At 40.9% G+C, this 23747-nt stretch overlaps 1 protein-coding gene and 1 long non-coding RNA gene across 2 annotated transcripts in view; one reads left to right on the top strand and one right to left on the bottom strand.

The window, feature by feature from the left end:
• Positions 1-5357: 5357 nt before the first annotated feature.
• Positions 5358-14814, top strand: LOC134139568 (uncharacterized). Its single transcript, XR_009958209.1, has 3 exons — positions 5358-5480; positions 10936-11037; positions 12725-14814. It is a non-coding gene; the product is annotated as an uncharacterized LOC134139568 (long non-coding RNA).
• LEF1 (lymphoid enhancer binding factor 1) overlaps positions 9887-23747 on the bottom strand; it is a 57995-nt gene continuing 44134 nt past the window's right edge. Inside the window, exons 9-11 of the mRNA XM_062574129.1 lie at positions 22434-22482; positions 21733-21773; positions 9887-9969 (exon numbers count right to left, since the gene is read on the bottom strand). Coding sequence (XP_062430113.1) covers positions 21739-21773; positions 22434-22482 — 84 coding nt within the window. The 3' untranslated portion in view covers positions 9887-9969; positions 21733-21738. The remainder of the gene's footprint in view (positions 9970-21732; positions 21774-22433; positions 22483-23747) is intronic.

Here is a 23747-nt window from a genome sequence, read left to right as displayed (position 1 = left end):
TCATACTATGTCCTTGCACTTCTAACGGGCAGAGTGAACCATATGTCAGTGTTCGTATTCATAACAGTTTGTAACCCTGTGAACAACTGTAAAACTGACCTGAATAATGTCTGTTTTTCTGTGCTATACGGAAGAGCTAAGAACAGCAGCTGAAGCAGATGCAGTGATCACTTTGGAGAGCTAGATCTTTTCATGTTACATGTTCCTTTAGTAGCTTTGCCTGTTTGCAGCCTGAGGAAGTGGCATTTAGCCTTCTGCTGAATTCTGTTAAGAAGGGTTAAGCACAGGCACACTCTGTGCTCCCTGTAGCAGCTGGTAATTTTTAAGATGATTTGTAGAAAGATCTGTCTTGAATTTGATGATCTTCTCAAAGTTCTTGTTAAAACTTAAATCCCTTTTTACATACCATTCCCTATTCAGTATACTTATACATTTTTAAAGGCAGAGTCCCTTAAAATGTATGTAATGAGGTCCAGGATTGTTACTGATATTATATTAATCAGATTTAGGATTGCATGCCCATATAGCAGCTTTGTACTTCTTAATTTCCCTCTTCTCTTTTGTTCCCTTAGGGTTTTTTTTATTTTGTTTTCTATATATTGCAAATAACTTACAGCCATGGATTCTTTGCACGGAAACCAGCACTATAAAGCTGTAACCCTGGCTGGTTTCTTTGGTTGCTTCTGGAGCAGAAATAATATAAAATGCCAAGCCTAGTTATTTCTTTCACCATGTGGTGGCATTAGGCATCAAAATGAGGCATGAGGCCAGGTTTTGTTTCCAGCCTTGGGTCAGATGCTGTCAGTTGGCCAGGGCACAGGAGGATATTTTAGCACAAGGGTTTTGCTTGGCGGGCGCTGAGGAACTTGTATCTTACTTTAGCTGTTCTAGTCTGCCAGATAACAGGATTTTTTCCCAGCCTGTTGTTTAGTGCTGCTTTGTTGGTACATCTCTGTCCTGCCTAGTAACAGCCTCTGCTATTCTGGTCCCATTTTTCTGCCAGCAACCACTTCTAGGGTGGTTTTCTGTAAATAGATGAACCCTTACAGTATTTGCTGGATAAAGAATGCAAAATTTTTGTCATTAGTAACCTAAACCCCCCATTTGGAGTCTTGGCTTCAGCAACAAAAATCTTGTGGATTAACCACTTTCACTAGTAAGAGGCTTTCTGATGAGCTGTGGGAAGAAGTGTATGCTTGGCGGTAGGTCTGCAGTAAACAGCTGGAATTTGCATGTGGTGAATTAGCACCAAATAAAATCCCCTTTTTTGCTTAATTATCCTTGCATTCTCAAATGACTCTTTTAAATGTGCAATAGAAATTTGTTAAACGACACATTTACAGAAAGTGGGTTTTTGATTTTGCATAGACTGTGATTCATCTGCCCTGCTAGTGGCAGGGCCTATGTAGGTACTGTAATGGTCTGTGATCTGATGAAGGACTACTCTCTTCCCTGCCTCCTCCTCCTCAGCATGCAGCGATGTCCTGAGCTGGATTGAAGTGCTCTGGAAGCCCTGCTCTGTAAGTTTTCTATTACTTTACATGAGCTTTGTTTGAGACCTGCTATTTTGAACAATGCAAAGCTGCAAACATAAGCAGGTGTAAGATATACTGTAATTATATTTCATAGACCTTTTTAATTTTTGTCTTTCTCTAAAAGAAGTTTTAAAAGGTAAAACATCTCTGACATTTACTTGAAGTCCTCATTTTTCTGAATATGACAGGAGGGCTAATGGGTTCCTTCCAGCTGATGTTACAGCTATCCCTCCTTTACAATTTAGGGCAAGATTTCTAAAAGCCTTTCATTTTAGTTGAAGGCCTAGTATTTTTTTTCCAGAGTATCTCAAGCAGGTGTGGTCTTCAGCTTCCGGTGACTTTTTGGATACTGCAGTGCCTATCAGAATTTAAAGAAGATTTATTTAAGAGCCTAATTTTCAGGGCCTTAGTGCTCTTTAAATCTTGTGCTTAATCCTCAAAAGAACAGGGACTATTAAAAGAGAGCTACCATGTATTTTTATGACAAGTCCCCTGCATACAAATATTGAGAGAATATAAAGGGGAACAGCAGCATTCTGCCTTTTTCCCCTCTGCTGTTTATTTACTTTTTTGGACAGAATCGATTACAAGAATAAAACCCTGCTTAGTGCTGCTAATTAGTCATTTCAGACAATAGCAATGGCAACATTCTTCTGAGAGCAGAAAAATTGCTGCCTCCTGGTTTCTCCACCCTCACTTGCCATTGACCAAAAGGGTTATGACAGCTGCTTACAGATTAATTTCTGGGGACTATTATGAAATTAGTGTCAGAGGAAGAGCAGCAAAGGTAAGTACCCAGACAAGGTTTTAAGTGCCCCCAAAATTTTGTGCAGTATTGTTTGAGGAAGGAGCATGGGTGAATGAGGCTATAGGAAAATACATCAGGAGATAGCAAATGTGAATGAGGCTGTGGATTTTAAAACCTGTTCAGGACGCTTTTAGGAAAATGGCAGTATCGGTGTGGGGTAAGACCAATGAAAAATATTTAAATAGCTTGCTTTAAGGTGGGAGACAGGAAGAAGTTATAGAAGTTAATTTGCTTTAGTATTTAGGTAGATGAGGTTTTGAAAGTGGTAAATTTCCCTTTTAAAATGAGAGAATTAATAGGAGGGGAAAAGGTTGCCTTTAATGTCACAAGTGGTTTTCCTGATACCATCATCTCTTCCCCCTCTTTCTTTCTTTAACAAAAGCATTAATTGGAACTGTGGAAGAATTGTTTCTCTTTCTTAGAGACTTGGCGTCTCCTTTCATTTTGGGCTAAGACAAAGCCTGATGTTGCCTAGGTTGACAATAAACTGGCAAATCTGTGAACTGAAGCCAGTATTGTTACTGGATCTAAATTTGTATGGACATTCAGTTCTCTTAGAATAAAAATTGAACATTTAGTTTAACTCTAGGCCAGAGTAAAACTCTGAAGGATCATTTGCAGAGATTTACAGCTGAAAACATTTAATTTATTGGCAGGTGGCATTTAAGGTATCATGTTGATGGAAAGGAAGAATAATGTCAAACAATGATGAGTATGTCGAATGATTGTACAACAGCCGTGATCTTCACCACGCAGCTTACTGCTTTTTGGCAGGGGACAGAGTGTTTTGACAGTGGCAGCTAACACTACAAGTAGGGAACTGTGTCTAGTAAAGATGACGATTTTGAAAAATCCCATTCATTTGTGTTTTTAGGGAATGGACTGTTCAAGAGGGGTGGGTAGGAGGTACTGGTGTTACGCAGCCTTATCTTCCATTTCTTCTCTTCTGTAAGCTGTTAGTTCCAATCCTTGATTTAAGTATAAGTCTCTCCCAAAATTCTCTGGGATCCAGGGAGGGTAATGCTATAATAAAGTACAATAGAAAATAGTTCAGGTAAAATATTTAAATCTACTGCCAGCATCTTACTCTGTTGTATTGCTTGCTATTCCCCGAGTTATCATTGCCTCTAGAAGTGAGGTTAACTCCCAAACAAAAAAATGATAGTGGGTTAAGCTAGTGAGGCATCTACTGGACTAAGAAGACCTGAAGAATCCTCCTGATGTGGGAAGATTATTGTAGTATATTCCATGTTTATGTAACTGTGGTAGCAGTTCTAATACCTAAATTTGTAGTGTGGTTGTACACATCTCATTTATGATATCCCCTAATTCTTCTGTTGGCAGTTTACATCAATTATAGTTGTGAAGAAAAGAAGAAATAAAATATCCGTGAGCTAAAGTAGTATCATCCCAAGAGTGCATTTGGAGAACAGATACACAGGGAAATTCAGAGGGATTCTTTCTTAGATTGACTTGAAAAGAAAACAGTCTTTTCCCACATTCTTTTTTCAAATGGTATTTATTTACAAACTTGCCTGGATAAAGATGTAGAACAGGTTATTGTCTTGTGCAAGATTTAAATACCATCTTTTTATGTTCACAGGAAGTAGAGCATCAGGTCACTGGAAAGAGGAGACCACTTTGCAGTGGAAGGGAGCATTTAGCAGTGCTGTTCCATCACATCTCTGTTGGAGAGCAGCAGAGAAGTCCCAGCTATCTACGAGGATAAAGCAGGAGCAGAAAAGTCAGTGAAATACAAGAGAAAAGTGGGAGACAGAGAAACCCTAGAGAAGGAATGAAGCGGAGTGGACCAGAGGGAGAAGGGACACCCCTATAAGAAAAAAAGATGTGGAGTAACTGATTTAGAATACCAGCATAGGCAGGACTAGACTTAGTGGTTAACTGAGTGGTTTTGAGTCATGCAGTTATACCAAACTGCAAACCAGTGGAGACTGTTGGATCATATGTCAAAATATTCCTTATAAAACTCTGAACTTTCAAACAGTGATGAAAAATCCTGTTTTTAAATTTGTTGATGGACCTGAGATTAAGATGTTTTGATTGTGAATTCTTTCAGGACATTTTTACTAAAAAGTTGAGTAGAATTTGAGCTGGCAGGTTCTTACAGGCCTGAAAAAAAGCAACGGCCTTTCTCTTGTGGTTCTTCAGACATGAGGGGTTTTTTGCAGATATGATTACTACTGGTCTAATTTAGGACTGAGCGGGAGAGGAAGTTGTTGCTGATAGTGTTTAGCTGTGACAAAATAAAATAGATGTCACAGGAAGAGAGTAAGAAGGGACCACCTCTCTGAGTAGCAAAAGAAGCAGCTAAATTTTAAGAATTCTAGCTGCCCTGAGCTTTGAAACTTTTTTCTCAGTTAAAGTAGTGTAGTCACTACCATATTCTGTATTGTCTCCTGTTGTATTATCCAGCACTTCACGTTCACAGGCAAGTTCTAATAAAAGCTAACCTTATTTAGCATATTGTTTTGTCAAGATCTGAGTCCCTGTTTCCATGGGAAACAGTTTACATCAGTTATAGTTGTGAAGAAAAGAAAATATGTAAACTGCCAATGGAAGAGACAGAGATCATCTTACCCCTGCCTAAGCAGCATCTTCAGGGTTTGTTAGTCATTTTTCTTGGCTGTGGGAAATCAGTCTAAATTCAAAGAGTTGCCTCTCCAAATAAGTGCCTTGGTCACCATTAAGTTCTGGAGTGTGTTGTCTTCCTTATTTTGCTGAAGATTTTATTTTGTCATAGTTGCCATTTCTTGGCACAGCAAGCCCAGTATACCAGTTCCTAGTCCAGTTGCTCTGCTGGTATGTAGTAGGTGGAAGTGCTTAGTTTTGCTGGTTCATGTTGGTTTTCCATATCTGAGGGGGATAGACAAACCTGCCACTTATTTGTATGTCCTGGGTATCTGGGAGGTGGGATGGGAGAGTTTCTGTATAAAAGGGAATGTATTTCAGTAATGTCACTCACAGGTATGTGAACCTTGGTATTTCAGGCCAGGTGAGCAGTGGCTGTTATCTCCATCAAGCGAATACGGCTTCTGTGGCTCAGCTGCAGTTACAGTAGTTGCAGGAGGAGTGTGCCAGCCAGAGGGAAGACAGTGTCTAAAGCCCGTGGCCTGAAGGTAGGAGTGTTTAGCTGGGAAGGAGAGCAGAATTTTTGCTTTGATCTGGCTGAAAGCTGGTGGTTAAAAGTTTGATGTCCCATATTCCTGGTGTATGTATCCCTATTTTGGGGGCTGCAGTCTCTCTTTTCTTGCTGAGGCAGATCTTTGTATCCACAAGGAGACCCACAAGGTAAATTCATACATTAATACAGAGGTTCTCTTACTGGTCTGTCATGTCGAAAAATCAGTGTGTTCAGGCACTTTCTAGGTTTTTGGCTTCATCTCAGCATGTCTATGTTTACAGCAGGCCATTTTCCTGTTACAGTTGCTCTCATTTTGACTGACTTCCATGTTAGCCCAGTAGTTTTCTCACTAACCTGACTTAGGAGAGATGTATTCATAGCTTGACAGTGTCCTGGCTATTTGTGGATGCATTTTTTTCCCCCCTTGTAATGCTCTACTTTGTATTAGCTAGTTCTGCTGGAGGGGGAGTCTGCCTGACATACCGGCCCCTCTGTGAATGCAAGGGGAAAAAAGTTAAACTATTAGGAAGGCCTCTGTAGTGTCCCTCATTTTCTGGCTTTCTTGCTTTAGCCTGGTTGGCAAATACTGTAGTCCAGAATGGGAAAAGAAAGAGGCCATCAGAGAAAAGCAAATAGTTGCTTCAAAGCCTTGTGACTGACAGTCTGGATTCTGCTGTTGTACAGCCTTGAATGAGGATTGGGTCCTTAAGCTCTTGCACTCACTTCAAACTCACCTAACCATCAAGCTATTGCTTGTACAACCAACTTACTGCTTTTTCTGTGTTAGTAAATCCAAAGCAGAAACTACAGCAGAAGACTGACTCCAGAGCTGGAGAGGCCCTATGAGCACAACCAGTGAATCTGGCATCACGTGCTGAGTCAGGAGCCACGTTAGCTCAGGGCGTTGTTCTTTACGCAACAGAGGGGAAATGGCTCTGGTCCAGGTTAGCCAAAAGCCTGAGGAGTCAGGCCGTCCTCTGATGTTGGTCCGATTAGCCGTAAATAATTCTGGCTCAGCTGCCCTGTTCTGTGTCCTGCTTTTTCTTTGGCTGTTCTGTTGGTGAGAGGAGGGGGAGAGATATGTTTGTGCCCTCGCTACTAGGATAACTTTTTTTTATGGATGGGATTGCTAGTACTGTGGTCTGTGCAAAACTGGTTGGTGCATGCCAGACATGAGGTGCATAGAGCAATGTATGGAGGAAGAGAGAGCGTTTATGAATGCTTATACAGAAGCATCTGGGTAGTTAAGTCAGCCATTAGATAGGAGCATTAAAATCCTTAAGATATTTTCTGTGGGAAACATAAGGGCTTCATCTCTTCTAACACCCAAGAAAGGCATGGTTAGATGATGATCTCTACCTGAATTATATGTAAGGAGTTTAGGTGCTGTTTTTGAGTCTCACCTTGAATAATTTACTCAATTTCACATGGTTTTAAACCTACCTAGTCTTCCTGCTGTTCAGGTTAGCACCATCTTCACTAGGCCATTTTAACACGCTCATCTGTCTCCGCTAACAAGCCAGTATAGCACAGTGAGGGCACAGGTCGGTTTGCTCTTTGAATAGTGCAGGAGCAAATGCCTACCAGCACTGTGGGGCAGAAGCAGCCACTGAGCCAAGTCACAGAGAGGATTCCAGGATAGCAGAGTTTGCACCTCTCAAATATTCTCATGGACAAATCCTGTGCCTTGCATGTAAGTTAACATTTCCCATAATTGGTCTATGTGAGAAGACTGTGATTTCTGAATGAGTCCAATGCATGCTGCTTGCTCATTGTATGTTAACAGCAAAGATGTTGGGTTTTTAGCTCATGAATTCTTTTTTTCCATCGCAATTAGAGCTGAAGTACCTTCCATTCTCCAAGTAGGCGACTATTGACTACATAGCTTAGCTGGGAAAACATGCTACAAAAGGCTAAAACATCTCCATTCGGAACAGTTTTTTGCAACATGGGAAAGTGGCTTTTTAAGTGGCCATATAAAAATCTAAAGAAAATAGTCCTATTTTAAAAAGTTGTAGACTTGGTATCTGTGGAACATGTACTTTATAGAACTTGCTGCAGTAATGCTTAATTTAGCACAATTACTGCACTGAAGTCTTTTTTATTTTTTTTTTTAAAAAAGCAAAACCTGAACAGATTTCCAAGAGAAACTAGAAGAACTGACTAGAAGGGAAGTGTAACCAGGCCTTGGAAAACTGCATTGTAAGGTTGCTGTTTGCTCAGAGGTCTTTTCTATCTGAGATTATTCCCTTGCCTGCTCACTTTTTAAAAGTAATCATCACTAGTTGCTAGAAATAACTGTTACAAAGACTAATAGGCTAGTTGAATGTTTACAGTTGGATTTGTGTACATTGCCTGCTGGTTCAAAAGGAAGCTGTTATAGAGTATTTTTAATTATGAAATTTCTTCTTATGCAACAAAGTATAAAGGTTAGTTATAAAAAATCTAATCACAAAACTTCCTTAGGCAATAAACTCACCTATATGAGTTCCTTGTAGTTTAGTGCTTCACTCATTCCAAACCCACGACAAACAAGATTCAGGAGCTAGAATGCAAGGTAGGTTGGTTCAACTTACAGTTCATAGTGTTTCTTTTGCAGTGATGCTCGCAAGAAATTGGAACAATTGGCCTGTAGCTACACTGTTTTGTTGTAGCTACAGTGTTCTGTTTTGCTCTTCCTGTTGCAGTCCTTTAGTAGAAGCCACAGTGGTGTTTGTTTGGAAGCTGCATAATACCAGTCCCTGAACAAATGGGGAAATGTATCAGAGAAGATTCTGGTAGTGTTGGGGCTGGAAAGGTCAAATGTCTGTATTTTCAGTTTTGAAGAGTGCAGCAGTACCTCATTGCACTGTTTGTGGAAGGGAGGCAGTACCACCTCTCTGGAACTGACTACATGAACCAAGCCCTTGCACAGCTCATTCTGCTGCTAGTTCCAGACCCTGGTTGCAGGAGAAACTTATACAGCTGTAAGAAATTTAACTCTAGGCTCTGACCCCATATTTGGCATGGATGGCATTCAGAAAGAAGGGAAGCCATCTTACTAATAATCAGTTTAAAACCACTCCTACAGCAACAGTGTTCACCAAGACTCTGACAGAAAACTGGAGGTAGCGGGAGAGATCAAAGAGCCTAATACTTCCAGCTAGCCCAGTTCTAACTTGGAAGTGTGAGGGAAGCCTGAGCTGCCCATTCCTTGCTCCCTGGATGAGAATGGGAGAGTTTTGCTTGCAGTCAAACACATACGTGGCATGCACCAGAAGTGGGCAGCCTTAGAAATGACTGCCTTGGTGGGCTTATTCCTGCCTTCCAGGGATTCTGCTCCTTCAAGTGCAAGCTACTTTTATTTTTTAAAGCCAGACAATTCACTTTAGTTTTATTACAAAGCTTTTATTAAAAAACAAATGCTCAGCACATTAACTCAAACTGGAATGACAAAAAAAAAAAAAAAAAAAAAAGACAGTATTTTTGGCAAAGGCTGTGCCTTACTATTTTAAAAAATGGGTACATCAATGCTCATTTCAACAACTGGCATAAAATCCCACTAACAGGCTAACAAAAACAGATACAAATACAGAACAATTGAAGTAATAATTCAAGTGCTGGGCTTTTTACAAGGAGAAGGGGAATGGGTGAGAAGGAGAACTCACTGCAGTCAGATTTGCTGGATGTATTGCTTATGTTTACAGAATAGACGATGCAAGACTGACATGTCTACTGACCAGCTGACTGTTGTTACATTTATTTAGTTCTAGAGGACACTGTATTATATAGGCTGAGAGGCCACTATTTGTTACAAATAGTTTAACAAAAAAAAAGCCACCTTTTTCCATACAGTTTTTCCTCTGGCAGAAAAAAAAAAAGGAAAAAAACACCCTTTATTTAAAAAGTATTTCAGATTTTTGACACTTGTTTAAAAGCTCATACCTAGTGAAATATACACCAAGGAAATTAAAAACTAAAAGTTAAAATATAAAAGCATTCAAGTTTCTTAAAAAAGCTAAAACCAAAATTGATCCTGTCGCACCATTAAATAAAACGAAGTTTGAGCGTGTCTTCCTTGTCCAGGCAAATTCCATTCCTCAATATGGGGTAGCTGTGGTCTACGATATTCTGTTGGATGAAGCAGGCAGAGACAGCCATGCTACGTTGATGCTGACTCAATATGGACACAGATGAGACAGGGGTTTAAGAGTGCAAGGCAGAGATGGAGTGATGACAGAAGCTGCTCTGCTGACCCAGGAGCTCATTTGCTCTTTTTATACCAGGGCTGGATCTTGTGATAGTGAAGGATTTTGGCAGTGATTGTCTTTATGATTCAGTGTCTCTAGCAGTGACATCAGGGTGAATGACATCCTAGACAGACTCCTTGGGGTGGTCTGCATGGATGAAGAACACACCTAGGGTTTAACAAGCTTCCATCTCCAGAAGGGGTCCTGGTGTCGCCGCCTTTGCTTTGCAAGTTGAGAAAGTGTTTCTTTTCCCACCTACAGAGAGAGACGAAAGAGTGATAAAGTTTACATGAAGCATTTTTTTGTTTGTTTTTAAACAAGTCCTTCAAAGAAACTGTTCTCAGGGAAGTAAATGGTAATGGGTCACTGTAACTTTGTGACAACTGTATTAGTGGAACTTGCTTTTGCAATGCCAAAATCAAGCGCAAAGTGTCGCTACTTGCTCATGCTTGAAGTTTGTAAGAATATTCATGGCTTTGTTTCATTCAAGAGAGTACTCTGAACTGTAAATAGATGTCCCCTCACTAGAAATCGTCTTTTAAAGGAGAACCTTAGAGATTCAGCATGTTACAAAAGTAATCCCTGTTTATAGTGGGTTTCATTTATCTACATTTGACTCAGGCATCTGTTACAAGTTTAGACATCCTCAGGCTTTGATACTATGGCAGTTGAGGTCATAGGTAAACCTTTATCTTGGAGGCTCAAGCACTTCTCTCCCCAGAAACAAAGAAAATACTATCTTCTGTGAGCAGCTGGGTAGAGGAATCTGATGGCCAGCAGAATAAGGGGTTTCTGTGTGCTGACCCTGCTGCGCATCCACACTGCTAAGAAGGATTTGGTCTACTCTTCAGTGAGGTAGGAAACATCTTCCAGTTGGGTAAGAGCCACGCAAGATACTTACCTGGCAGCTGAGCTTCCTGAGACTATGGGAGAATTTATGCTCTTACGGCATGTGGAAAGGTCTACAGTGCAAGCCTATAGGTACTGGTCCTCCTCTCTGCAGAGAGGAACTGTTCTTGAACGTGAGGGTTGCACTGGCCTGCTTATGCAACTGCTGATTCAAGCCACCCCTGCCCTTCTGAACCAGACAACTCGGTTGCAAGGGAGGCTCCACCCAGCGACTGGCATAATGAGTCAGGCGTTTTTCCCAGGGACGGACACATGCTTTCCAGTAATGGTCTCAGAGTTATTGGTATCTCAAAAATCTACTCTAACCTCTAGGCCTCTAGACGCTATCCAACTGCCAAACAAGTTGAGGGTTCAGTGAACAGAGCTTTAAAGAACGACCAAAATTAGCACCAGGAATGCAGTTCAGCGGAGAAGGTAAGAGAATCTTCACCAGAACAAACACTAAATACTGATTCAGACAAGGAAGATATGCTGTTAACACCTCTAATCATGCATGGCAAGACATAACAAGTCTTTTGTAAAGAAACAGATTTGTTTCAACCACCATTCCAGCTTGTTACCAGAATTTGCCAGCTGAATGCATCCTGTCAGACTAATCATAATAGACTGATTCCTTGAGCTGGTACGCAACAAATAATACAGCAGCAGTATTTAACGAAGGGCCATTTTTAATGTGCGTTCTCTCTTTGCCCCCTTCTTCCCCTCCAACCCCCAATTTCATGCAGTTTCAATTTAATTCATTACAGTACAAAGCACTTTGCCCACACTGGTCAAGTCCAGCTCTTGAATAGGGAGTTATACAAACTAATGCACTCCAGGGTAGAAAGGCTCCAAAATCAAGACACTTTGATTTTGGCAAGTGCAAGATCAGGCCCTAAATTCTCACTATCATACTAAATCCCTATTAGAGGCCACCCCCCAAGACAAGGCTTTTAGTGGAAGGGAAAGTTGAGGACAATCAAGAAGTTTAGTTGCAGACTAAGGTAGAAAGAATAAGCACAAGTTCATTTTAAACTATAGTGCATCGCTTTAACTTGAATGAGCCCCTCCCCCCCCACACCAAATACCACCATCCTGATAGTAATGAGTAATTTTCACCTGCTACTGATAGCCACAAAAGGACATTTAAAGCCACTGTGGCCTTTTAAACAGCACAGCCAGAAGTCCACTGGAAAACCAGTTGTTTCAACACAGGTGGTCTGTATTGACTAATTCAGTTCCTATTTCCTCATAAAACCAGCCCAAGTCCCAACTAAAAAAAGCCTTCTTAGCTTCCTGCCTTTTTTTTTTTCTTTTTTTAAAGTAGCACAGTGCTCCGTAACACATGTGGATCAAAGAGTTATGAAGGGCTCTACCTTTCCAAGGAGCACGAAAGAGAGGCCAAGCAAACAGCAGAGGCACACTGGGGAGAGCACCCTGCAGCTTTATATTTATTTTGTGCCTTTTCATCCCAGATTTTCAAAGGTTTGGTCCAGGTTGCTCTTCCTGGGAAGGTTTTCCTCTCAGTCTTACATGAAAACATTCAGCTTCCTGTTGAGGAATGGCCTTGAGGCGCCAGGCCAGTAGTTCACAGCAGTCTGATACAAGTGCTGTGATTCAGAGCTACTCCCCATTAGCAGCCAGGAATGTCTACTTCACTGAAGGAAATGAAATGCTCTTCTGTTGAGATGATTCCCTGCCTCCTCCCCCTTCTCTTACCAGCAAGCTGTCTTTGAAGTCAGGAGGTTAAAATAACGACCACAGCCTTGCTCTGGCCCTCAGCTTTTTCAAAGAGCGGCCATCACTTCTTGCTTGATCCAAATGTAGCTTCTACCTCGTTTTCATAGCCTCTCCCTACCCCTAATTAACCCCCCTCACTAATGAAGAGAAGTTGCAAACACTATTATAATTCTGTATGGAGGCAGGCAAAGCAAAGCCCCAAGTATTTTTATTTCCAGAATACTCTAATACGAAAAATTACACAGTAGCTATCCTGAAAACAGCTTCTAGAACCCAGCCTGTTCCCAGCTGCCCACTAAGGCTACACACTGGAAATTGCTTCTGCTGATGATAAACCAAATAATACCTAAAAAATAATAATGATGATGGTGTTGCCTTACAGATATAAAACAGGTCAAATCAGGATTCTTTTCAAGAAACCACAGGCATGTGCTAAGGAGACTGAAGACTTCCCACATCTAAGGCTTCACTGGGGGGCTGTAGCTGAAGTCTCGCCAAGCAAGGCATGCCCTAGCAAAGCCCAATCCACAAGTGAGGTCGGCACAATCAAAGACTGCAATTACAGCTCCCTGGCTGTGGTTAGGCTTCAAAGAAAGTGCTGCAAGTCACATTTTACATATGTGAAGTCTTGAGCCTGAGCCACAATAGGAGGCACTGTCTGTGCCATTTGCAGTGTACATGACTGCAGGAGGGAAGAGAAAAAACTTGAATAAGAAACAGAAATAAATTCAACAATAATTCAGTGTAAGAAGAAAAGCCTCACTACCGACATGATAAACTGGATTTCAGGAATCGCTGCAGTAAGAATAAAGCCTCCTAACAAGCCAGGGCTCAGTGGCTGAGGGCGAGCATTAGAGAGGGATCAAAATTCCTCCCCCACTCTTTGAAATGAGATGGATTGAAGGGTGGGTCCACAAAGGCCTTACGCTCCTCCTCTCTTCTTCCCTAGTCTTTAACTCATCTGCATTTTGCTGGAACAAGTTAGGGAGGATTATGCAGCTTCATCCAGGTCATGCTAATTGGAAGAGCTAGCTGAAGAAACTTAAAAGGGTCTGGGTATGTAAAGGAGCAAGTAGAGAGTAAGAGAGAAAGCTAACCTTCACAGAAGGCAAGACGAAGAACTTCAAAACAGGCCTTATTTTCTTCACCTTTCTCCTACTATTGGTTATTTTCATACAGATGTAAAGAGAGTCAGGAAGACAGATAGGTGTATATGTGGGGTTTTTTTTTTAAAAAAAGACTAAACCTGGCTTTTAATCCAGTACTTCAAACAACATGGCAAACTCAGGGGCCCAACGACTGGACTGAAAACTGCATCATTTTCTTCTGAAGTCCAAAACAAACAAGTTCAGCGTAGTGCCAGCATTTAGTCAATACTGCAGAAACTTGAGTATGCAAAACCAGGCCGTTATGTAGCAGAAAGGTTCGCTCCGTGTGTGAAGCCCCTTTGTGTTTTCTTAAGCAGCAGAGCTGTAAAGAGATTCAAGCACAAGACGGATGCAGGCACTGCAGTCTGCTCCCCTTCCTGCCCAGCTGTGCCATGGTTTGTGGGGTTAGCCTAAACCAAATCCTTAAAATGTTCTGGGCGAACAAAAACAAACACTCCATAACCTTTGTTGTTTTTAAACAAAAAAAAACCCACCTCCCAACAAAACCCTAATCATTTCAGTAATCCGATTTGCTGCAGGGTCCTGCAAGCTGTTACAGCACACGGACAGAGACACCTACGGGAGACAGGACCAAGCTCTCCCTGCAAGAGCTGGATACGAGCAGGCAGCAGAGGAAACCTTTTAAGCTGCCTTTGTTGCCAAAGAAACTACATAAAACTCTACCCTGAAACTCTAACAGATATTGCTGTGCTGAAGCTATGTCAACGACAATAATTCTTCTTATTTTTTTTTTCCTTGCTACTGTTAACCTCAGCCCGTTGCTGGTAACTGTGGAAGGAGTCGAAATATCGACTAGTGTTTTAAGATGCCTTGAAGTAGCTCCCCCCGAAAATACCTCTGCACCGACTACAGACAGAGCCTCGTGTCCTAACTTCTGCCTGCTTGCTTGGGCCTAAGCTAGATGCACTGAGTAAGCAGCAGCAATACTCTTTCCCTCTTATGAGTCAGAGACCTATTTCAGTGCAGGTTAGTATCAGTGCTGGAAACACCCAGGTATTTTAAGGCTGGTACTTTGTACAGCTGAAGTTAGCGATGCCAACACAGGCATCACCCCTTACCAAAGGACCCCAGCATAGGCAGTATGAAACTGGAAGCTCTGTCGCTGAGCAGCAATCTAAAATGATTCTGCTGGACGATCTGTGACGTGTTTTTCCTCTTGGGAGGATGGGGAGGTTCCATACTTAAAATAATAAACAGGTTAACTCTAGACAGCTGTCTCTAGTAGCTCCTCAGAGAAGGATAATATACTAAAAATGATGTGCAAGAGAAGCAAAAATAAAAGAGCGTGCACCTCTTTTGTATACCATGGTATGTAATAAATATTCAAAAGACTATTTAAGATAGTTTCATGTTTGTTTTCTGAAAGAAAGAAATGAACCATTCAAGTCTCATTTCTGTCTGAAGTAATGGTACAATTTTAAGTGTTAAAGCACTAAGAAAGGGAAAAGGCATTTAGCCAGGACTTCATAACTGTTTTTGTTAACTCTAAATCTTACTTATTTTATAGAATAAGAGTTGGAAAGACAGATGCATCTGTTCTATGGGCACTGAAATACCTACTTCAGTTCTTCACCTGCTGTAGCAGCAAAGACATGAGGTACTGGAAAAGAATTAGTAAATCTTAAGTAAAAACACTTTCAAAAGAAAAAAAAAGATAACATTCATAAAATTTCCTCTGTAGATCGGCTTTTCTGCCACAATTAAACCTAGCTTAGAATTTACACTATGAAAGACCATCTCAACATTTAAAGCTGCTTATATATGGAATAATTTAAATAGGTATAACCTGAGTATCTTCTAGAGCTTCAGCAACACATCTACATACATGCATCTGTACATTTTACTGTTGTAAAAAATAGCTGTACACAGAAACCACTGCAAAACTCAAACACATCAACTTCACTTTGATGCAATTAAGGCAGAAAATTTCTAGTGGTCCAAAATACACAAGCCTCCTGTTCTATATCTCAAAAGACACATATATGGGAAGAAACAAAACTATTCTAAATCTCACCTAATTTCAAGCAATGCAAGCACAGTAAAACTAATGATATGCAGTTATTTTGGCAATAACACTTTACCTCATGTAATCTCAGGCATCCTAGTGTGAAAAATACAGGGCTCCCAAAACACCTGAGTTTTATTCTGATGCAACTGAACATCCATGAAGAAATCCATACCTGTTTTTGCAAGGAAGAAGCAACCTCAGAAGTTAAGTCTCTGCTTAGTCAAGTCTTCTTAGGTCCCTTCCCCACTGAGCTAGCTCTGGTGATACCATTGGCAAGAACATGAACTCGGAGAGATGGTCACTGCTACCGTTTCCCTCAGTTGCATCTGACCCTGCTCACACACTACACACTAGTACCCAGTGACACCTTCTCTGCACAAATGCTTCCAACATTTGCCCCCCTCGAACCAATGGCAGAAAGCTAGTGTCCCAAGAAGTTAGACTAAAACATATTTTGTTCAACAGGCTGTCAGTCTTGTATTTTACTGACTAAACGTCGGCAGTACTTCAGCTTGTCCTGCTCTGAATTTCCTTCTTTGTACAGCTTTCCAGTCCTGCACAGTTTCAAAATTTTTGTATGATAAAGTCTTAACAAGTGGGTGAAGGATCAGTGAGTTTAAAGGATGACTTAACTGAGAAGTATTAAAGTAGAGAATTAAGCAACCGACTAGTGTTAGAGGGTTGGCTCTATTAGCAGCATCTTTTGCCACATCAGAATCTGCGAGTCTTTGGTTTGGGGTTTTGTTTCATTTTATCTTCAGGGTGGTTGGTTTTGCATTCCTTTACGTCGGAATACCTCTTAAATTCAGTTATATTCCCTGAGTGTCAGAGGCAAACAAGAACAAACTCATTGCTAAAGCTTGCTGGAAATGCTTTGGCAGAACTGCATTCGAATACAATTCTGTTGAAATTCACCCAAATTTAGTCTCAAAATACATGTGAGAGAGACTCTGGCAATGTCATAGCAGCTTGCTTTTTAGCTGTTCTGGAATACAGTCGTCTCGGCTTCTCATTTTGAAATTTTTCATACAAGTACACTACAAAATGAAAATGCAAGTCCAAATGAATTGCTGCGATACTGACACTAAAATGCTCAGGTTTTGTTCCAATTCAGAATGAAACCATACTTCAAAAACTTACGGTCTTCTTTATGAAACAGTTTGTTTCTCCAGAGCTTTTCATGACTTCACAATTTTCAATCTGGTGGTGAAGTTTACTAAATTTGCTAAAATGTACAACTTTCAGCAAGATAAGAATGGAGCACCACCAGTTTACTCCCCTCCCCACCCCATCCTGCAGGAACAGGACTAGAACAGTAGTTTTCCCACTATTCCTTCTAGCCCAGGTCTCCTACTACTTGCACCTTAGAAGTGAAATGACATTATTTATTCAGTTTCTTGCAAATGTGGCTGTTCAAACTCTGATTAAGTTAGCCCTCTGGTAGTCACTAACTTCACCCCAAAAGAGCGTTTATACCCTTCTCTCACACGCACTTCTCCGAGGCTCCTCTGCAAGCCTGCTAAAGCCAGGTGAGGAACGCCTCTGTGCCCTGCCGCATCTCTCCCAGCAGGTGTCAGTGCCCTCCTGTACCTGCCACCGAAACAGGCGCCCCCACGTTTGCTCCTTTGACTCTTGCTTCTTGATGTCCAAAAGCCTGAAAAGAAGTTTTCTGGCTTTCAGACAGATCAGCAACATCAGGCACAGAATTTCATTGCATTAGGGCTCTATGTGAGGGCTGTACCCTTGTCTTTCGAAATTTCCATGCTTATCTGAAAACACTGAAGTTCACATCTGTTTTGATCATATAAAACAAACAATTGTTTCAATCTAACAAATTTCCTTCTGTTCATTTTTCACTCGCTTTATTGGTCTTTTTAAAATTTCCCTGATTCTTCAGCTGTTACAGAAATGTTATGGCCAACAGAGCCCAAATGCCTCTTGTGATTATTATTTTTTTTTAAGCTGAGAGCACTTTTATACAACATTAAATCTCAGAAGAGGCTGTGTACTTCCCTGACTGCTTTTAATATTCAAAAATAATCCTATGGTAGTTACCTGATTTGAAAGGGAAAGCAGCAAACTAATTGCTTCCAGTAATTAGTCACGTTTGGGACACAGGAAAGCCCTACTCCTGTGCTCCCATTTCTGCTCGTCTCCCACAGCACAGAAGGCGACTGATGCTGCTGCTAGTGTTGCTTTCTGTCCGCCTTGCCTGTAATGGAGACCTGCTCCTTACTGGCCAGGGAAACATGGGTCACACAGAAACTGTGTAAATTTTAAAGCAAATTAGGACATGTCTCTGTACCACCATCATCACACAATTTCTCATGTACTAACTTCTGCACAAATCCTCCGGGCTCCATTTATAACCTCTGAACAAAGGCATGGATAGGGCATTTCTTTTGTTTTAAACTACTCCAGCACCAATTTCAAGAGCACCGAACAAGCCATGTCAGAAAACACATCCTTCAGAAAGCAGTGCAGCACATCCCCTTTTCATCTACTTTCTAGGATGCTGGCCAGAAAGCAGTGGTCCAATATGACCAGAGTCATCACACAGTTCTTTTCCACAGTATTCTGGCTGTAGATTGGTCCACCTTATAGTCTGTTTTTATACTGTCATTCTATCTTATTTGAAAATAGTAAGACAAAAATAATCCAGTCTTCGATTGTTACACACTATATAAAATCACTTCTGCACAGGATTTTGGCTCTGATTTCCATGCAAGAGATTTAAAATGTAATAATTAGTCTTTGTTTAAACAGTCTTAATCTGATCCTTTTAAGTGCTTCTGATTGTAAATCACTGTTAGTCAAGTTTTTCTTCTCATTTTTTAAAACTTTGCTGAACTAAATGTTAATTGTCACGGAATTCTGCAAGCCACATACATACTTCTTCACATACATTTTCAAATGTCTATTAAAGTTCTCTATCGCTCTTTTTAGCCCTTGAAGAGATGCCAGAACACAGTTTTAAATTATATAGCTTAGGAGGAGTTCCCAACTGCATCCTGCCATATGTCAGCTGATGCACCTTTCGCAATTACTGTACATAGCAAGTCATAAAAGTTAACTATTTCTATGTTGCTGAACACTCCAGGGGATTTTTGTCAGCATCCTTCTATTCCTTCAATTAATTAAAAATAATCATAAGATGCTAAAATCAGCTTTTTTTTTTCTTTCAGAAGTCAAGTCATATAGGAAATCAGAAATCTTTACTTCTGACACAGAATTGCTCTCATTTACAAGTCTTCTAAATGGTTGCATTTAAAGTAAAAACAAAACAGCGCAGTTCCCTGATAGGTTTTCAACAGCATTATATTGTCCTTGATCTAAGTTTTTCTCATTTCCCTTTCTTCCTGTCCTATTCCTATCCTATCCCAAACTTGCTTTTAGCATTAACAGGTCTTGTGCCACTCCCAACTGATTTCAAAAGGAGAGAATAAATAATAGTTATTTCAAGCATTGTGTTACGCTGCATCAACTGAAGACAAAACCCCACTTGGGGACAGTTCCAGAACTCTTCAAGAATTGCCACATGCTTTAGAGTATCCCAGGATAATCCTGCTGGGACTGGTGCATCAGTTCAAAGTATTCTTAAAGTGTTCTAATGTTTCACCAGCAGTTCAGCTGAACAGAGGGTAGAGAGGACCTTTGCTAAATCCTAAGTAGGGAAGCCACAAGAAGCCTGCTTGTGTATACAACCCGCAAAGAGGAGCAACTTACTGCTACCAGATTGATTTTACTGCTCAAACAACGTACCAGCCAAAATGCAGGTCAGAGGCCCATCTTAAAGATCAGTTATATGCTGAAACATTTATGGACAAAAGCTTTCACCATCTCTTAAGTCATTTCTGTTTGCATGTCTCTTCCGTTAGCTTCCTCTGAACATCCCACCACGCAACCCTCCCACTGTTTCATCCTTCTCACTTACATCACCATAATTACAACTCTGGCTGATCTCCTTTGTGCTGATCTAGAGATTCATTCTTTGGTCTTGCCACCTACTCATTTCTGATTCTTCTCAGATAACAGAGCGCTTGTCTCCTTCTCAGACCTCCCACCCTTCTTCCTCCTCTTCCATACTGCTCTCTCATGCACCATCCGTATGAGTAGGAAAGCTAGCATTTCCCTCTCTTCAAGAGTTCTTCGCTGCACTCACTGAAAGGCATTCCCAAACTTCTTGTCTCCATCCAGTAAAGGCCACAACAGCTCTGCTGTGGGCCTGGTAAAATATTACAGTTGTGGGCAAAACATTCCTTGGATTAGGCTTGCAAAGGGCAAGAGTCTTAACCTTAAGAAGTTACTTTGAAGTCTGGTTGATTCAGGTTCTCTAAATCACTCTGTGCATTTTACTTCCAGCTAGAGTACATCTGTACATCTTCAGTGGAGAGCGTTTGCTCGGCACGCAACGCTTAGTGAAGCTGCTTACGTGTGCATATACGGAGTCAAAAGTAACATTCCTACGGCTCTGATACTCCATGTTATAAACTGCATGTAGACAGAGAGACAGCTATACCACAGCTTCCATACTATTACAGAGCAGAAGGGAAAGAAAGGAGTGTAGAAGTAAAATGTAAAGAAAGAAAAACACATTCTCAGAACATTCATCCTCTTGTATTTCAGCTCATTCTCAACTATGGAGAACGAAAACAGTCAGAGAAACTCTGACAAAAGTAGGTCAGTGTAGGCATCCTTAGATTGTACAACATCCCAGAAACCAAATATTCCATGGTGTTTAACTGTCGCATGAACCTTGGTTGTTTTCTGAGCCTAACTAGGTTTTCTGCATCCACTCAGGTAAGATTATATGTTTTGCTTATTGGTGTTGTCCTCACACCAAACGAAAAAATATTCACATCACAAACATATACACTACGCTGAAATATTAATTATAAAACTTGAGGTTAACACACATGCATTTTTTTTGTTTGTTTGTTTTATGGCTATACAACTTAGGGTAGTCCCTGTAACTATTAATACTTCACAGAAACATTTGTTGTAGAGGTTATATAGAACCCAAATGCTGCAATCCACATCTAAAATGAGCAAGCAAAGACCACCATATTGTAAAGGGCAAGACTGTCAGCTTGCCCAAAACATTTTGCTTAGCAGAAAGTGCGCGTATTTTGCCTCTTTTCACTTTATTTCTGTATTTTACAATGAACTCTTAAACTCAAGCGAGTTTAGACTAACCAACATAATGGCTTAACTACAGAAGAGCCCTGAATCATGCTGACTGGCTGATTACTGACGTACTCTGCAGAGAAAAGTTAACGTGGATTTCTCTGGCTGAAAGTCCAAGCAGAGAGGAGAGCCAACAGGAGGCTGCTCTGCTGCCTATTTTGAGTGGCAAGGGGATCATGTGGCCAAACAAGTTAGAGCGAGAGAGAGAAAAAAAAAAGCCCGTTTCCATTGTAAGGCAGAGTTAAACTTACAAACTTTTACTTTTTGCATGGTTCCTGGAATTTGCAAGGATCTCTGAAGTATAGTCTGGGTTAGTTATAATGCATAAAAGGAATTATTATTTCAAATGAACTGCATTCCTACTATGAGAGGAAGAAAATCACCAGTCTTCTAACACTAAGAAATAAGAATCTCCCTGCGGTATAGCATGCACTGACAGTCATACTAGACGCTGTTATTGGATATGTGTAATAACTAGTCATTCCACCTTTCATGAAGATGACATGAAGGGAGAAAAATCAGTAGATGTAGAGCACACACTGGAACTATTACAAAAAACCCACACCACACACAAAATACCACTGTACAATCAAGACAGAAATACTTGATACAACTAAAAGACAGTCCCATCCTCGTAACTGATATTTTGTTAGTACACAGATAAATAAATTTAAAAAGTGTACCCAGCCAGCCAGCATCCTGAAGACATCAGCACATTAACTGTACTATGAAGCCAACTTCTAACCTGCTCTTTCTGAATTTGACAATCTGCTGGCTGGGAGGGTTTGCATTGCTGTATAAAACCATCCTTGTGCTTCACAGGCAGACTTGCAGCGAGTCAGTGAGGTATGGTCAGTTTGAAAATGTTAAGGTAAGAAAATAAAATGGTGAACACCTAATAGATAGCCGGTATAAAAACCATGAAACTTCTGCAATTTTTGCTAAGTTCATATCATTGCATAAAATTTATAAGAAAGTTTATTTTACAATTCAGTTCTAGCAGGAAAGCTTTAGAGATGTTCTTACCATGCTTCAGATGTAGGCAGCTGTCATTCTGGGGCCTGTACCTGCAGAAGATTGTTTTCCTTTAACAAATTTCCATTACAGAGTTTTTGCACATTCCAAATAAGTCTGTATGCTATAATATTACATGGATCTTTTTTGTGTGTTTTTGGTTTTGGGTTTCTTTTTTTATGGTTCTTATACCAGCCATTTTTGTTGGGAAAAACAGGATGTTTCTTTTTATATATTTTAAAAAGCAAAGAGGAGACCTCACTGATGCTTTGAGCCAACCTACTAGGCAGCTGTTAGTGTACACTGAAATGTAAAATACAGTGAGAAATACTGTAATGGCTACAGAAAAGTCAGTGTAAAGTTTCCAGCATCCAATAATTCCACACACCATTTGACACGTATAGTTAAGTGTAAGGATAACGCAATACTGAATGAGGAGAAAAGCAAAGGTAAAGTAGAACAGTGATGACAGCAATGCATAAGTTTGGCCAGATATTGAGGAGTTAGGACACCTATAGGGGAAAGGCGCAAGGGAAGGGAAACACGTATTGTGCACATTCGTACACGCTTGCATTCAAAATGAATTATCCTAAAAAGATGACAACAAGAAGCAGGTGTTAAAGAGAAAAGCATGTAAAAAATAAATAGCACCAGCCCTGGTTTCTAAAATACACCTAATATGAATGGTAAGAAAGAATTGTCACACAGCCTACCTGATGCTGATTCCTGTAACTTCTCTCTCTTCCTCTTCTTTTTCTTCCCCTGAAAAATAGGCAATTTCACCATACTCAGATGCAACTGTTTTTGTCTCTCCCCACTACCTCACAGCACAGAAACAAAAGACAGCCAGCATGACACACATCAAGTTAGGGAAAAAAAAGCACAGGGTAGTTAAAGCCTTTTCTAACCCAATTCCAACTGTTTCAATGGTAGCAAGGTTTGCTCCCTCATCTATGGAGAAATATATTCATGAGCAATATACATTTTTATATCTGCATGAAATTACTATTTCTGGCTGTTTTTCAACTAACATTGGCAACTGCAAGCATCAGGAAGACTTCTCATGCTTAATAAACTGATGACACATGTGTTGATATCATAATTTACAGCTCTCACAAAAACCCTTCACACATTCAGATACTAATACTGGCGTACATGGCAACAGCAGACAGGGTGTTGAAAGTACCTAAGATGACCATGACTTGTCCCCAGGGTGCAAACCAGCCAGCTAAAACTTTGTTCTGATAAAGCTTGTGCCCTAAAAAAGCCAAGTCTTGTATGGCTTTGCCTGGAGAACTGGCTGTGTAATAAGTAACAGACTGCTGTATGGCAGAGTAACCTCAACGTGACCGCAGTCCAGGACAACACGGATGTCAGGCAGCCGTCTGTTCCTTGGACGCCACCCTGGCATCAGCACATCAGCCTACGCTCATCATGCCAGCCCACAAACTCTGCCTTCTCCCTGCTCCCCTGCCTATGGAAAAGGCCAGGGCTCCCGGTTAGCACAGTGTTTCAGAAACCTACTGATTAGTTTAGACCCACAATTTTAAATCTCAGACATCTTGGATCACTCTAACTGCCATCTGGTTATTCCTCCACATGACTTCTCTTGCTTGCCCTGTATTATCAGTCAAAGTTTTTCTTCTCCTGCCCTCCCTCACCCCCCGCCCCAAAAGTCATATGCATGTATATTTTAAGAAGCCCTGAAGCCCTCCAGCTGCCAGCAGGGGCTCTAGCAGACAAGCTCTGGTGAACCTGCTGCAGTTGTTTTGAGCACAAGTGCAGCTGATGGGCCATCCTACCTCCCCGCCCCTGCCAGAGGTTATCCCATCTGGCACAGCTAGCAGCTACCAGCATGTGCCCTGGCCTCGGACAAGCCAGTTCCCAGTTGGACACACCAGTGCAGACTGCACAGAGGGAGGATCTGTGCTTGTGTCCAGCCACAAACTGGAGCCACTGAGTGGAGAGAGATGTCTTCCCTCTGCAAGTTTTGCCTGGGGACAGGACAGAGAGCAGGTGATGCAAGA

This window comes from Rhea pennata, chromosome 4 (genome assembly GCF_028389875.1).
Source record: "Rhea pennata isolate bPtePen1 chromosome 4, bPtePen1.pri, whole genome shotgun sequence".
Taxonomy (NCBI): domain Eukaryota; kingdom Metazoa; phylum Chordata; class Aves; order Rheiformes; family Rheidae; genus Rhea; species Rhea pennata.
This window is presented reverse-complemented; position numbering and strand designations above follow the sequence as displayed.